This window comes from Myotis lucifugus, unplaced genomic scaffold (genome assembly GCF_000147115.1).
Source record: "Myotis lucifugus unplaced genomic scaffold, Myoluc2.0 scaffold_60, whole genome shotgun sequence".
NCBI lineage: Eukaryota > Metazoa > Chordata > Mammalia > Chiroptera > Vespertilionidae > Myotis > Myotis lucifugus.
In genome coordinates this window covers 3848713-3862233 of record NW_005871108.1, presented here as the reverse complement: position 1 = coordinate 3862233, position 13521 = coordinate 3848713, and the positions used below count along the sequence as shown (strand labels likewise).

Here is a 13521-nt window from a genome sequence, read left to right as displayed (position 1 = left end):
GGAAATTTGGTGGGCCCTTTTCAGACACGGAGGCCTGGGCCTAGGGACAGGCCTTCTTCCCTTGCCAACGCACAGAAGCAGCATAAGAGGGCCATATGGGGGTTTTTAAGGGGTAAGGGGGCAAGCAAGGCTCTTTCTCTTTCAAAGATGAAGTGTCATCGGGGGAGACACCCCCAACCTTTGCCCTTCATGGGTTTAGGGGGGGGAGAGGGGGGAGAAGGAAACCAGTGAGTTTTTCCCTCCCCCCCCCCGGTTGCCCCCTTTTTTTCGAGGGGATACCCCCCTTTTGGCAAGTTGGGCAGGGAAAATTTGTGGGTGGCGGTCTGTAGGGTGGTCCTCCAGGCCCTCGGGGGTAGAGTATTTTTTTGACACATTTGACACATCTAATTGGGAAGGGGCAGAAGTGAGAGTAATGTGGGGGGCCTGGACTCCCCCAGCAGGTCCAAAAATCAGCTTCTCCACTCCCCCAGGGCCAACATTAGGAGGCAAAATCCTACATTTAATTCTTTCTCATTCTCAAATCAGCGTACTTTAGCCCCTGTCTCCTTCCTATTCCAGGCTGTCATTCCTTTTCACTGGGAGGTGTGCAGTAGCCCCCTCACTGCCCCCCCCCCCCCGCTCCCCCCCGCCCTACCCTACCCTCTATAAGGTCCATTACCCATAGGGGAGCCAGAAGTGCCTTTAAAAATCAAAATCAGCCTAACCGGTTTGGCTCAGTGGATAGAGCGTCGACCTGCGGACTGAGGGGTCCCGGGTTCGGTTCCAGTCAAGGGCATGTACCTTGGTTGTGCGCACATCCCCAGTAGGGGGTGTGCAGGAGGCAGCTGATCAATGTTTCTCTCTCATCGATGTTTCTAACTCTCTATCCCTCTCCCTTCCTCTCTGTAAAAAATCAATAAAATATATTAAAAAAATAAAATAAAAATCAGATCATGTCACACCCTTGCTTAAAAGTCCCCACCTTAGCCCTAGCTGGTCTGGCTCAGTGTATAGAGCGTCGGCCTGTGGACTCAAGGGTCCTGGGTTCGATTCCAGTCAAGGGCACATGCCCGGGTTGTGGGCTCGGTCCCCAGTAGGGGGCGTGCAGGAGGCAGCCAACCAATGATTCCCTCTCATCATTGATGTTTCTATCTCTCTCTCTTCCTCTCCCTTCCTCTCTGAAATCAATAAAAATATATTTTTAAAAAAATCCCCACCTTAGTCTAAAGGCCCTACTGGCCTGATCTACTGCTACTCCCAAACTTCATCTTTCTTCACTGCCCAGCTCACTCACTCTGCTCCAGCTACTCTGGCCTCCTTAATGTACCTCAAACACACCAAGTCTGATTCCACTTGAGGGCCTTTGTACTTGCTGTTTCTATTACCTGGAACACTCTTCCCCAAGTTTTCCCCTAGGCAGCATCTTCTCATCCTTCGTGTCTCAGCTCCTCAGAGAGGCCCTCCCTGACCACCCTGTCTTAAGTTTCTCCCTCTGTCCACCCCCAACTCTTTCTATGTTACCCAGGTTTATCTTCTTTTCAGCACTCATTACCTAGAATTATTTTATTTGTTTGCTTACTTGATGATTATCTATCTCCTCCACCAGTAAATGGGCTCTGGAGACAGGAACCATATCTGTCCTTTTCACAAACTGCTCTGAGCACTAGTAACAATCTGTTATATGAGAGTCAGAGAGACAATGATCCCGGCCTGGTTCTTCCCCATCTCTGACCCTCAGTTTCCTCATCCATAAAACGGGGTGGGAATCCCAAATGGACATGCCCCTCGCTCATTTTTAAAATTGTCATGAGAGTCAAAGGACACAACTGTGCTAAATAGTTCATAAACCGCAAAGCACTATAGATAGACATGTCTTTAGTGTAAACAGTCTTTATATCACTGTGGCTAAACTGTCTTAAAAATAGCAGCTTCAGGCCACAAACCTGAAGATCCCATTGTCTCCCCACCATGAAAACATTTGCCAGCAAATAAAACCAATTACGATGCCGTACCAGCGAGGAATGCCAAAGGTAAGTAGGCAATTCATGCCAAAAACAAAAACAAGGGCCCTGCCAACTATATACCAGGGCCACCATGGGAAAGCAGCAGGCAGGTGCACCTGTGGAGGGCACAGGGGACCCCCCTCAAACCACACAATGAAGTGCTTCCACAGCAAGAAAGAAAGGGAGGGGGTGGGGGTGGGAAGAGAGCTATCAGGAGGGCAGAAACCTCACAAGCTGGTGTGAGGAAGAGGTTAAGAACTGCACCAGCTTCAGCAGTGAGGAGACACAGGTTTGTGTGGGAAATATTTTAGCAATAACCACTAAAATTAAAACTCCCTGAAAGAAAAACCACCCTAATTAAGTCATCCAAGGTAACATCCCCAGCAACGGGGTAAACCAACATCATGTACCTCCTGATATAATGCATTGAGAAGGACACAGCATCACCTTGTGATATTTCTGCCAAAGTACGAATTTGGATCTAGACAAATCTAAACTAAGGACATTCTAAAAAATAACTGGCCTACACTCTTTAGAAATATCAAGGTCATCACCCAGCCAGTGGTTGAATGCTGAACTATGAACCATGAAGTCACAGTTCAATTCCCAGTCAGGGCACATGCCCAGGTTGTAGGCTCAACCCCCAGTAGGGGGCATGCAGGAGGCAGCCCATCAATGATGTTTCTCTCTAATTGATGTTTCTATCTCTCTATCCCTCTCCCTTCTCTCTCTAAAAACCATAAAAACATATATATTTTTTTAAAAAACATATGAAAAAATATCAAGGTCATGAGAGACAAAGACAGACTGAAGACTTGGAAAGTAAAGAGACATGACAACTGTCCTGGCCAGGTAGCTCAGTTGGTTAAAGTGTAGTTCCAATACGCCAAGATTGTAGGTTCAATCCCTGGTCAGGGCACATACAATAATCAACCAATGAATGCATAAATAAGTGGAACAACAAACTGATATTTCTCTCCCTCCTTCTCTCTCTCTCTCTCTCCTCTCTCTCTCTCTCTCTCTCTCTCTCTCTCTCTTTCTCTCTCTCTAAAATCAATAAGTAAAAAGTTATTTTAAAAAAGAGAGAGATGACAACTGAAATAAATGTGTGTGGTCCTGGATTGGATCCTGGGCCAGAAAAACTTTATTTCTTTTTCTTTGTCTATAAAGGATGCATTGGGACAATTGGAAATTTTTGAGTGAGGTCTGTAGATTAGATAACAGAAGTGTGTTGATTTAACTTCCTAATTGATAACTACACCATGTCTATGTAAGAGGTTACCCTTGTTTTTAGAAAATACACACTAAAAAGAAAGGGTAAGGGAGTATCATGTTGGCAAATTGTTCTCAAATGGCTCAGAATAGGATAAAGCAAATGTCATAAAAAGAACATCTGGCAAGTCTGGGTGAAGAGTATCTGTGGGAATTCTTTGCACTAGTTTTATAATTTCTCTGGAAGTTTGAAATTATGTCAAAATAAGTTGAAAAAGGACACTTCCTGAAAGCGACTGTATGTGGGATGGGGTGGGTCAAGGTGGAAGGGAAATTCCTCTACGATTTTTTGTAGTTTTTATTTTTATATTTACTTGTTTGTTTGTTTGTTGGTTTTCAGAGAAAGGAGGGATAGGGAGAGAGAGAAACATCAATGATGTGAGAGAATTGTTAATTGGCTGTCTCCTGCACACCCCCCACTGGGGATCAAGCCCGAAATCTAGGCATGTGCCCTGATCGGAATCAAACCATGATTTCCTGGTTCATAAGTCGATGCTCAACCACTGAGCCACGCCAGTTGGGCCAAAGAGATCCTATTAAGTTTTAGTCTATCTGTCAGAAGTTGTGCAATAGGAAGATGGTGTGATACATTTATATCAAATTTGGTGACTGTGTTTGGGATGATCTGACTTAAACATAGCTGTGATATTTATATCTATATCCATAACCTATAGACATGCTTGTTACAGATATATACCAAAAGGCATGTATCAAGAGGTTAATAGGGGTTATCTTGGGTGACAGGGTTTTATTTTTTGTTTCTGTATGGGTTTTTAAAAGATGTTTTTCTCTGCATTGAACATGAATTTTTTAATTAGAAAAAAAATCAATAAATCTTATTTTTAAGAGGAAAAAGTAAATATATAGCATGAATTTTACTTGAGGGGTTTGGGCAGGCACCATAAGCAGGCCAAGGTAATGTGGCCCAAAGCAGAGCAGCCAGACCGATGGGGCCTGGGCCCCTGAAAATGGAATGAAGCCACCACACCTGCTCAAACATTACCATGAGAGAGAAATAAACTCTCATCTTGTTTAAGCCACTCTTATTTTTGTCTCTATTGCAAGTAACCAAACCTATATCTAAATTAAACAAATAAAAAATTACAGCAATAATATTTATTGAGCACCTATTATGTTGCAGGCACCATGTCTAAGTGCCTCATACTCATCTTACTTGATCCTAATAAATAATCCAATAGGGTAGGCACTATCGCATCCTCATTTCACAGATGAGAAGACTGGGGCTTAGAGTGGTTGAATGCCTTGCCAAGGACTTCCATCGGGTTTGTAGTAAGCTGAGATGTGAGCACAAGCAGGTGGCTCCACAGCCCTTGTCAGTACCATGACACCATTTCGCCCTTAGGCCATCCAGACAGTGGCCTGCCTCCCTGCACCTACTCTTACTTTTGAGCCATCAGCTCCAACACAATAGAAGTGATTGACTGCAGACACGGGGCCATTAGCATTGAGCTCAACCCTCAGCCTGCAAACTCCCAGACCAGAGCTATGGAGCTTCCAGGGTCCCGGACAAGGTCTGAATCCCTGCTGATGTTGTGGGCAGGTCACTTCTCCTGTCTGAGTCTCAGTATCCTCATGTTCAAAATGGGGAGGATACCATTATGGACCGAACTGTGTCCCTCCAAAATTCCTATGTTGAAGCCCTGGCCCTCAATGTAATGGTATCTGGAGATGGGCCTTTGGGAGGTGGTTAAAGATTAGATGACATCATGAGTGTGGGGTCCTCATGATGAGATTAGTGCCCTTATAAAAAAAGACCAGAGAGATAAGGCACCCACCCCCTCTCTCATATGTCTATAGTATTTTGTTATAACAGCCTGAGCTGACTAACACAACCTACCTCCCAGGATTGTAGGGATTAATATCCCAGAGTCAGAGCTCAGCACATAGTAGGTGCTCCCTTCCTTTTACTTGGAATCTCAGTCCAGAGGGCCACATAGCCAAAGGAATTTATAGATAATCCACAGTCTGGAAGAGCAAAAGCAAATGTCCTCCGATTACAAATTTCCATCCCCTTGGCTGGTAAAAGCCTCATCTGGCTTTCCTGTCTCTCTGGCTCCATTTCCCAATCTCCCCCAGGGCCAGCTGCTCTATACCCCATTTCATGAGTCACAGTCCCCCTGCCAACTTCTCAAATCTCGTGATTTCTATAAGGCCCCAGGCCCTGGCACCACTTCCTCCCCCAGCCTTCATGTAAATATCACTTTCCACTTGTACTCTATGCAACAGTCATACCAAACCACATGCTAATTTTTTCATATCTCTACACTTGTTCATCTTCCTGCTAGGAATGCACTCCACCCGACCCACTGCCAACCTGGCAAACTCCTACTCATCCTTCAAAACCCAGTTCAGATACCATTGCTTTGGACACCTTCCCTACCTCCCACTGTGGTATTTCTATATCAGATTATATCTATATACCTATATCTATATCTATATCTATATCTATATCTATATCTATATCTATGCCCAGCGACCATTACGGCAGAACAACTGGAACAACCGGTGGCTATGACCCGCACTGTGGCAGCCAACCCCCCAGCCCCCAAATGGCCCCCCCACCTCCGCACCTGCTGGTCAGGGACACAGGGAGCATACGACTGAGCTGTCAGCACCCTTCTGAGGGGAGAAGCCAGCCAGGTATACAGAAGGTGCTCAGTGAGGAGTCCACACGGGTTGTGTTCCCAGCTTTATGCTGTCACCCCACCACCACCACAATGCCGAAGGCAGGCTGATTCAGGAACCCCGTGCTGACCACCCACACGGAGAAACAGCATGTGATCAACATCATGTCCGGTAGACGTCTGAATCCACTACTGACCCAGAGCGGGAAGATCGGGACTGAGACAGAAGGTCTGGGAAAAGCAGGGCCGCGGATGGCTGTGTTCTGCATTTGCTGCCAGACCCTGCTCCCTGGCCCCCCTGTGTGTGAAGCGCCTGCATCGCCACCCTTGGATGGAGGCCTGTGAAGGAGTGAAGAACTGTGGCTGTGCCTGTGGCTGCACTCGGCCTCCTGCCCTGGTGGATAAGCAGGAAACATATTTACGTACCAGAACCTAAAACCCTCTTTGTCGGTAATAGCACAAATAATGCAAGACCCACCCGTTTCTAAACAGGACTCTGTCCAGCTGCGTGAGAACCCAGATCCAACGCGTGCTCTTGTCCGAGGAGGCTGCAAAGGCTGCTGCTGCCCATGCGGTCAAATCCTCCGCACAGTGGTGATGTCAGAGCCACCCCCCCTCCCCAGGGCTCAGACAGCTGAGCCGCTGACACCTGGCAGGTGGCCTGGCACCAGCCTCATCTGCGCAGCCACTTTCAACCTTCCACCAGCTCCTGGAGGCAGGTGGGCTTGCGGATGGAGGCTTCAGTGTTAAAGCAACCCTGCTGGTGTACACAGACACACAGGCTTTTTGATGAGAGAGGACCCATAACATCCCTTCAGGAACGTGGTAACTGCTCTGAGATCATGCTCCCAGCCTTGGCGACTCTCAAATAGGCCTCAGTGATTCCACTTGCCAGATGCAAAGACTGACCAGGGTTTCATGAGACCAATCAAACCCTCGGCCCCAGAGCAGCCACCTCCTTTCAAAAGGAAGGTCACCCTGCCTGCAGGTCCTTGCTCTTCATCACTTTGAATATTTCTTGCCACACCCTTCTCTACCCAGCAAAGCTCATTTAGAATTGAAGGCCAGATAAAGAGCTTCACAGACAAGAAAAAGCGAAAGGAGTTCATCCCCCCTTGGGGTGGGGCAGGCCAACCACCTGAGGCCCCTTCCCCTCCCCGCACCCACCCGGCCCATTGCCCTGAGATGGGGCGGCCAGCTGGACCCCACTTGTGCATGAATTCGTGTACCGGGCTTCTACTTTATATATATATAAAATAGCATTTTATCACAATATATGGTAAAAATATTTATATATTTGTCTCCCTAAGCAGCCCATGCATTCTAAACTCAAGGTCTATATTTACTTGTCTCTGAACCTCAGAAGTTCACCCAGGAATTACAGCAGGGCCCCCTAACAAAGGTCATCAGCCAAGTACCTGCAGGTACAATATTGATTTTGTTTTAATCCTCACCCGAGGATATTTTTTCCACTGATTTCTAGAGAGAGTGGAAGAGGGAGACAGACTCTGAAAGAAAGAACCATTGACGTGAGAGAGACACATCGATTGGTTGCCTCCCACATGTGCCCCTACCAGGGCTGGGGAACCTTCAACCAAGGTACATGCCCTTGACTGGGAATCGAACCCACGACTCTTTGGTCCTTGGGCCAACACTCTAACCACTGAGCAAAACTGGCCAGGGCCTTGCAGGCACAATTTTGTACAAAGAAACAAAAGTCATTTAACATGAAAATATTCACCAACGACTAGAAGGAGTCCTCAAACAAGTCCTTGTTTTCACTAAGATCTATCCCCACATATTTGCTGAGCATTGTGAGACAGCAACACAGGGCAAATGCACAGCAAAATAACTGCAGGGCAAAAACGCAGTATTTCACAATTAGAAAAGAGATACTGGATATCTGCAAATAACCCCACCAACAAAGGAGAGTCTAGAGGAGGAGCCAGAAAACACTTGAGGAAGACAAACTCAAAGGCTGATCAAGGAATGATAGCTCCAAAGAGAATGATTTGAGGATCTAAGGATTAAAAGCATGTGGCACAACTGAGGGAGCCTTCCATCATTTCTGCCAAAGGGACCCTCTTTGTCACTGTAACAGAAAACTAAGGTGATGTAAAGGACAGTGAGAAAAAATAACCCCAAATCAAATCTACACTTGAAGCATTCCTTGTTCATTCTAAGAATAAGCATATAGCTTCAACTTTAACGTAAATTTTATATATTATAAAAAAATAGAATCTTATTTGTATGATTTTTGCTTTCAAATGTGCTTGTTAATTTGTTTTTTCATTCTAAGAATCTGTGTACCATTCCCACTGTAACCTAAGTTTTGTAGATTATCAGACAAAATAATGTTTTTAGTATAAAAAAATCAAAAATTTTTTTCTGCTGTAACAAGGAAAGACTGGTCCCCCCCCCCTTTTTTTTTAAGGATAAATATCTGCCAAGTTAAAGAATGCTATAAGGAGGGCCAGCATCTTTTCCCCCACCAGTGCTAAGGCTCAGAACCCACTCTGCCAGCCCAGAGACTCAGTTTCCCCTCTGAGGTGTCTGACAGTCCTGTGGGAGAGGAAGTGGAAGACACGTACTTGTAGACCGTGCTGTCCTTCTTGGGGCTGTGCTGCGGCAGGAGGCTGTGGGAGTACTGGTGCACGCCCAGGTCATACAGTGAGGGAAAGTCCTTGCTGCAGAGGTGGCAGCGGTAGCTCAACTCCTCCTGGTGGCTCTTGATGTGCTCCAGGAAAGTGTCGAGCTTCGGAAACGTCTGGGCGCAGCTTTTGACCACACACTTGTACACCTTGATGGTAGACAGGAGCAGGTTAAAGGGGAGGCAGGAGAGCTGCCTTCACTGCTGCCCCCTGCCCTGTGGCATCCACCTGGAACACTGCTGGTGAATGGCCCTACTCCCCTGCTTTTATTTTGATTGGAGGGTCCTCTCCTCTCAGCCAGTCATAATAACCACACTACCCTTTCCTCAGGCTCTGGAAATACAGTAAAAAGATGACATTGTGGCCTTCCAATCTCATACTGGAGTAGTGGCTCCCCAACTTGAGCGCATATGACAGTGACAGACTGCTGGGCGCCACCCCCAGCGTATCTGATTGGGCAGATCTGGTGGCCTGAACATGCGCATCCTAACAAGTACCCAGGTGATGCTGGTCCAGAGACCTCACTTTGAGAACTGCTATCTAGCTGGGGTCATCTCTGGGGGAATGCGCATTGTTTTGACTATTTACCACTGATTAGAATCCAGACTCTAAAACTAAATATTAACTTTTACAAAACTGATCTGATATAAATGACTTCTGTCAGGTAGAAAGGATAACCCCAAACCTTATAGGTTTTGTTGCCCTGTAGGACATTAACCAGATTTGTATCTATCTTAGCAATCCTTTTTAAAAAAATTAAATTGGGGTGATATTGGTTAATAGAATCATATAGGTTTCAGGTGTAGATTTCTAAGATACTAACTTAGCAATCTCATTTCAGTATTCCTTTTTCCCCTGATAGTACTATATAGGTATAAATATTAGTGTCTCATATCTTCTTTTGAACTTTCTCATCCTTCCAGTTCCCTCATTAATGAGTTACATAAAATTCTGACTCATATTCATTATGTTATTTACATGAGAATCATGTTTTTAACATTTTGAAAATTATACTTTGACAAGTGGTACACACTCCTGGTTGCCTAAACAATTCCATAAGCTTTCGTTTTTCTTTTAATTTTTAAAAAAATGTTTTTATTGATTTCAGGGAAAGGAAGAGAAAGAGAGAGAGGAATAGAAAAACATCAATGATGAGAGAGAATAATTGATTGGCTACCTCCCACATGTTCCCTACCAGGGATCAGCCAGCAACCTGATGGAGAATCGAACCATGGCCTCCTGGTTCATGGGTCAACCTTCAACCACTGAACCACACTGACCAGGCACACAAGTTCCTTATTCCTAACAAAGTGAACCATGATTTGCTCAAGGCGGTAACATACTCAGTTAAAGGCTGGTGTGGCTCAATTGGTTGGAGTGTCATCCTGTGTACACCAAAAGGTGGTGAGTTCGATTCCCGGTCAGGGCACATATCCAGGTTGTGGATTCGATCCCAGGTCGGGACACATGTGGGAGGCAACCAATCGATGTTTCTCTCTCTTTCCCCCTTCCTCTTTCTTTTTAAAATATATTTTTATTGATTTCAGAGAGGGAGAGAGAGATAGAAACATCTATGATAAGAGAATCATTGATCAGCTGCTTCCTGCATACCCCCTACTGGGGATCGAGCCTGAAACCCGGGCATGTGTCCTTGAGCGGAATCGAACCTGGGACCCTTCAGTCCCCAGGCCAACACTCTATCCACTGAGCCAAACCAGCTAGGGCCCCCTTCCTCTTTTTTAAAAAACAAAAACCATTTGATTCCATATCCCTGTCTTCCTTGCATCTAGTGTCAGCCATATGACTCCTTTCTTACCAATGATATGTAGTAGTCTTTAGGGAAGGCATCATTCCCAGAACAAAAAGGCAAAAAAGCTTCCTAGGGAAAACCCCTCTGCCTTTTGCATGTTCTGACTGGAATACAAATGTGATGGCTGGAGATCCAGCAGACATCCTGTAATCTTGAGAATGAAAGCCACATGCTAAGGATAGCAGAACATAAAGCCAGAAAAAGCCTGCGTCCATGATGACATATCTGATCTGCTATACAAGCCCAACACTGCCTACTTAAGGACTTCTTCTGATGTGAGAGAAATAAAACTCTGAGTAGTAAGCCAGTTTTCTATTATTTGCAGCAGAATGCATTCTTAAATGACAGAGCACATGCACTTACTCTGACCAACAAGAGATCTTCAAGGAAAGGTTTCCTCACTTCTAAAAAAGCACAGGAAAGCCTGGCAGGTGGGGCTCAGTGGTGGAGCGTTGACCTATGAACCAGGAGGTCAAAATTCAATTCCCAGCAGGGCACATGCCTGGGTTGCAGGCTTGATTCCCAGTGGGGGGTGTGCAGAAGGCAGCCAATCAATGATTCTTTCTCATCATTGATGTTTCTATCTCTCTTTCCCTCTCTGTTCCTTTTTCTGAAATCAATAAAAACACTTTTTTAAAGGACACAGAAAAAGATAGCCCCTTTTTGCTCATAGGTAAGACTGTAACTGGACCTAGAAAGAATGGCCACTATCCCAGGACCACAGGTGAGCCATCAGTAGAGAACAAGGCCACATGGTAGAGATGGTGGAGATGAGCTGAAAAACAGGGTCCTTGATGCTGGGTTCAGTCAACTGACTGTTTCAGGCCTGGAACTGCTGTACTTTGGGTTTGCTTGTTAAATGAGATGACAAACTTCCTAATTGTTTAAGCCAGTTTGAATCAAAGGTTTCTGTGATTTGTCACCAAAGATACCCTAACTAACTTCCATGAACCCCCACCCCCACTAGGAATCTATCATAAGAGAAAAAAATTAGAGATGTGAACAAATTTTTTTTTTAAATATATATTTTATTGATTTTTTACAGAGAGGAAGGGCGAGGGATAGAGAGTTAGAAACATCAATGAGAGAGAGACATCGATCAGGCTCCTCCTGCACACCCCACACTGGGGATGTGCCCGAAACCAAGGTACATGCCCTTGACCGGAATCGAACCCAGGACCTTGAGTCTGCAGGCTGACGCTCTATCCACTGAGCCAAACCGGTTCTGGCGTGAACAAATATTTGATTACAATGATCCCACCATGGTTTTGTTTATAATAGCAAAACTCAGGAAGTAATAGTTTAACTATAGAATTTTAAAAATGTAGCCATTAAATTTATGTGTTTAAAAATAGTGATGTGAGCTACGTATTTTCCACAATTTCCTTTTCTTTCTCTCTTTTCCTGTAGCCCAAAGTGCAGAAAGAAAAGAAGGCCAAGGGGAAGAAGGTGGCTCCGGCCCCTGCTGTCATGAAGAAGCAGGAGGCCAAGAAGGTAAATCCCCTGTTTGAGAAAAGGCCCAAGAATTCTGGCATTGGACAGGACATCCAGCTCATAAGGGACCTCACCTGCTTTGTCAAATGGCCCCGCTACATTCAGCTACAGCAGCACAGCACAGGGCTATTCTCTATACGTGTCTGAACGTGCCATTGACCAGTTCACTCAGGCCTTGGATCACCAAACAGCTACTCAACTGCCGAAGCTGGCCCACAAGTACAGACCAGAGACAAAGCCAGAGAAGCAGCAGAGAATGGTGGCTCAGGCTGAGAAAAAAGCTGCCAGCAAAGGGGATGTCCCCACCAAGAGGCCACCTGTCCTCTGAGCAGGGGTTAACACCGTCACCACCCCGCAGTGAGAGAACAAGAAGATTCGGCTGGTAGTGACTACACACAATGTGGATCCCATCCAGCTGGTGGTCTTCCTGCCCTGCCTGTGCTGGCAGATGGGGGTTCCCTACTGCATGAGCAAGGGGAAGGCCAGGCTGGGTGTCTCGTCCACAGGAAGACCTGCACCACTGTTGCCTTCACGCAGGTTAACTTGGAAGAAAAAGGAGCTCTGGCTAAGCTGGTGGGAGCTATCTGTTCTAATTACAACAACAGATATGCTGAGACCCATCGCTTGGGGAGGCAACGGCCTGGGTCCAAGTCAGAGGCTATTGCCAAGCTGGAAATGGCAAAGGCTAAAAACACTGGCCACCAAACTGGCTACGTGTACACTGTTGGGTTTTCTGTACATAAAACTAATAAAAATTGTCCTTCAAAAAAATAATAGTGACATGAGAAAATACTCAAATGTAAAATTAGGTTAAAAAAATAGCACAATTCTCAAGAGAATTTATGCTGAGTCAAAAAAAGCCAATCTCAAAAGGTCACATACTGGATGACTCTATTTATACAACATTCTCAAACTGACAAACTTATAGAGAGATAGAGAACTGATCAGTGGTTTCTGGAGGCTAAGTATGTTGGGGAGAAGGATGACTGTCTAATAAGGAGCAACACAAGGGAGAGCTCTGTAGGATCAAATAGTTCTGTACTGCCCAGCAACGTGGCTCAGTAGTTGACTTCCGAACCCTGAGGACATAGTTCGATCCCCGGTCAAGGCACATGCCCAGGTTGCGGGCTTGATCCCCAGTAGGGGGCATGCAGGAGGCAACCAATCAATAACTCTCTCTCCCTCTCCCTTCCTTTCTCTGAAATAAATAAAAACATATGAAAACAAAACAAAACACTAGAATAGAATTATCAAGTAACCCAGCAATTTCACTTCTAGGCTTATACCCAAGCGAACTGAAAACATATCTATATATATAAAAAGCCAGCGAATGGAACGCCGTAATGACCAGTCTGGTATATTTATTCTACCTAAAGAGAAATAAAGTACTGGTACATGATACAACATGGATAAACCTTAAAAACAGTATCTCAGCCGAAACCGGTTTGGCTCAGTGGATAGAGCGTCAGCCTGCGGACTGAAAGGTCCCAGGTTCGATTCCGGTCAAGGGCATGTACCTGGGTTGCGGGCACATCCCCAGTGGGAGATGTGCAGGAGGCAGCTGATCGATGTTTCTCTCTCATCGATGTTTCTAACTCTCTATCTCTCTCCCTTCCTCTCTGTAAAAAATCAATAAAATATATTTAAAAAAAAAACAAAAACAAAAA

General features: G+C 45.4%; 1 protein-coding gene across 1 annotated transcript in view; it reads right to left on the bottom strand.

Moving 5' to 3' along the window:
• ZNF341 (zinc finger protein 341) overlaps nucleotides 1-13521 on the bottom strand; it is a 46359-nt gene that overhangs the window by 8701 nt on the left and 24137 nt on the right. Inside the window, 5 exon segments of the mRNA XM_023754381.1 lie at nucleotides 286-310; nucleotides 312-329; nucleotides 331-366; nucleotides 368-383; nucleotides 8491-8699. Coding sequence (XP_023610149.1) covers nucleotides 286-310; nucleotides 312-329; nucleotides 331-366; nucleotides 368-383; nucleotides 8491-8699 — 304 coding nt within the window.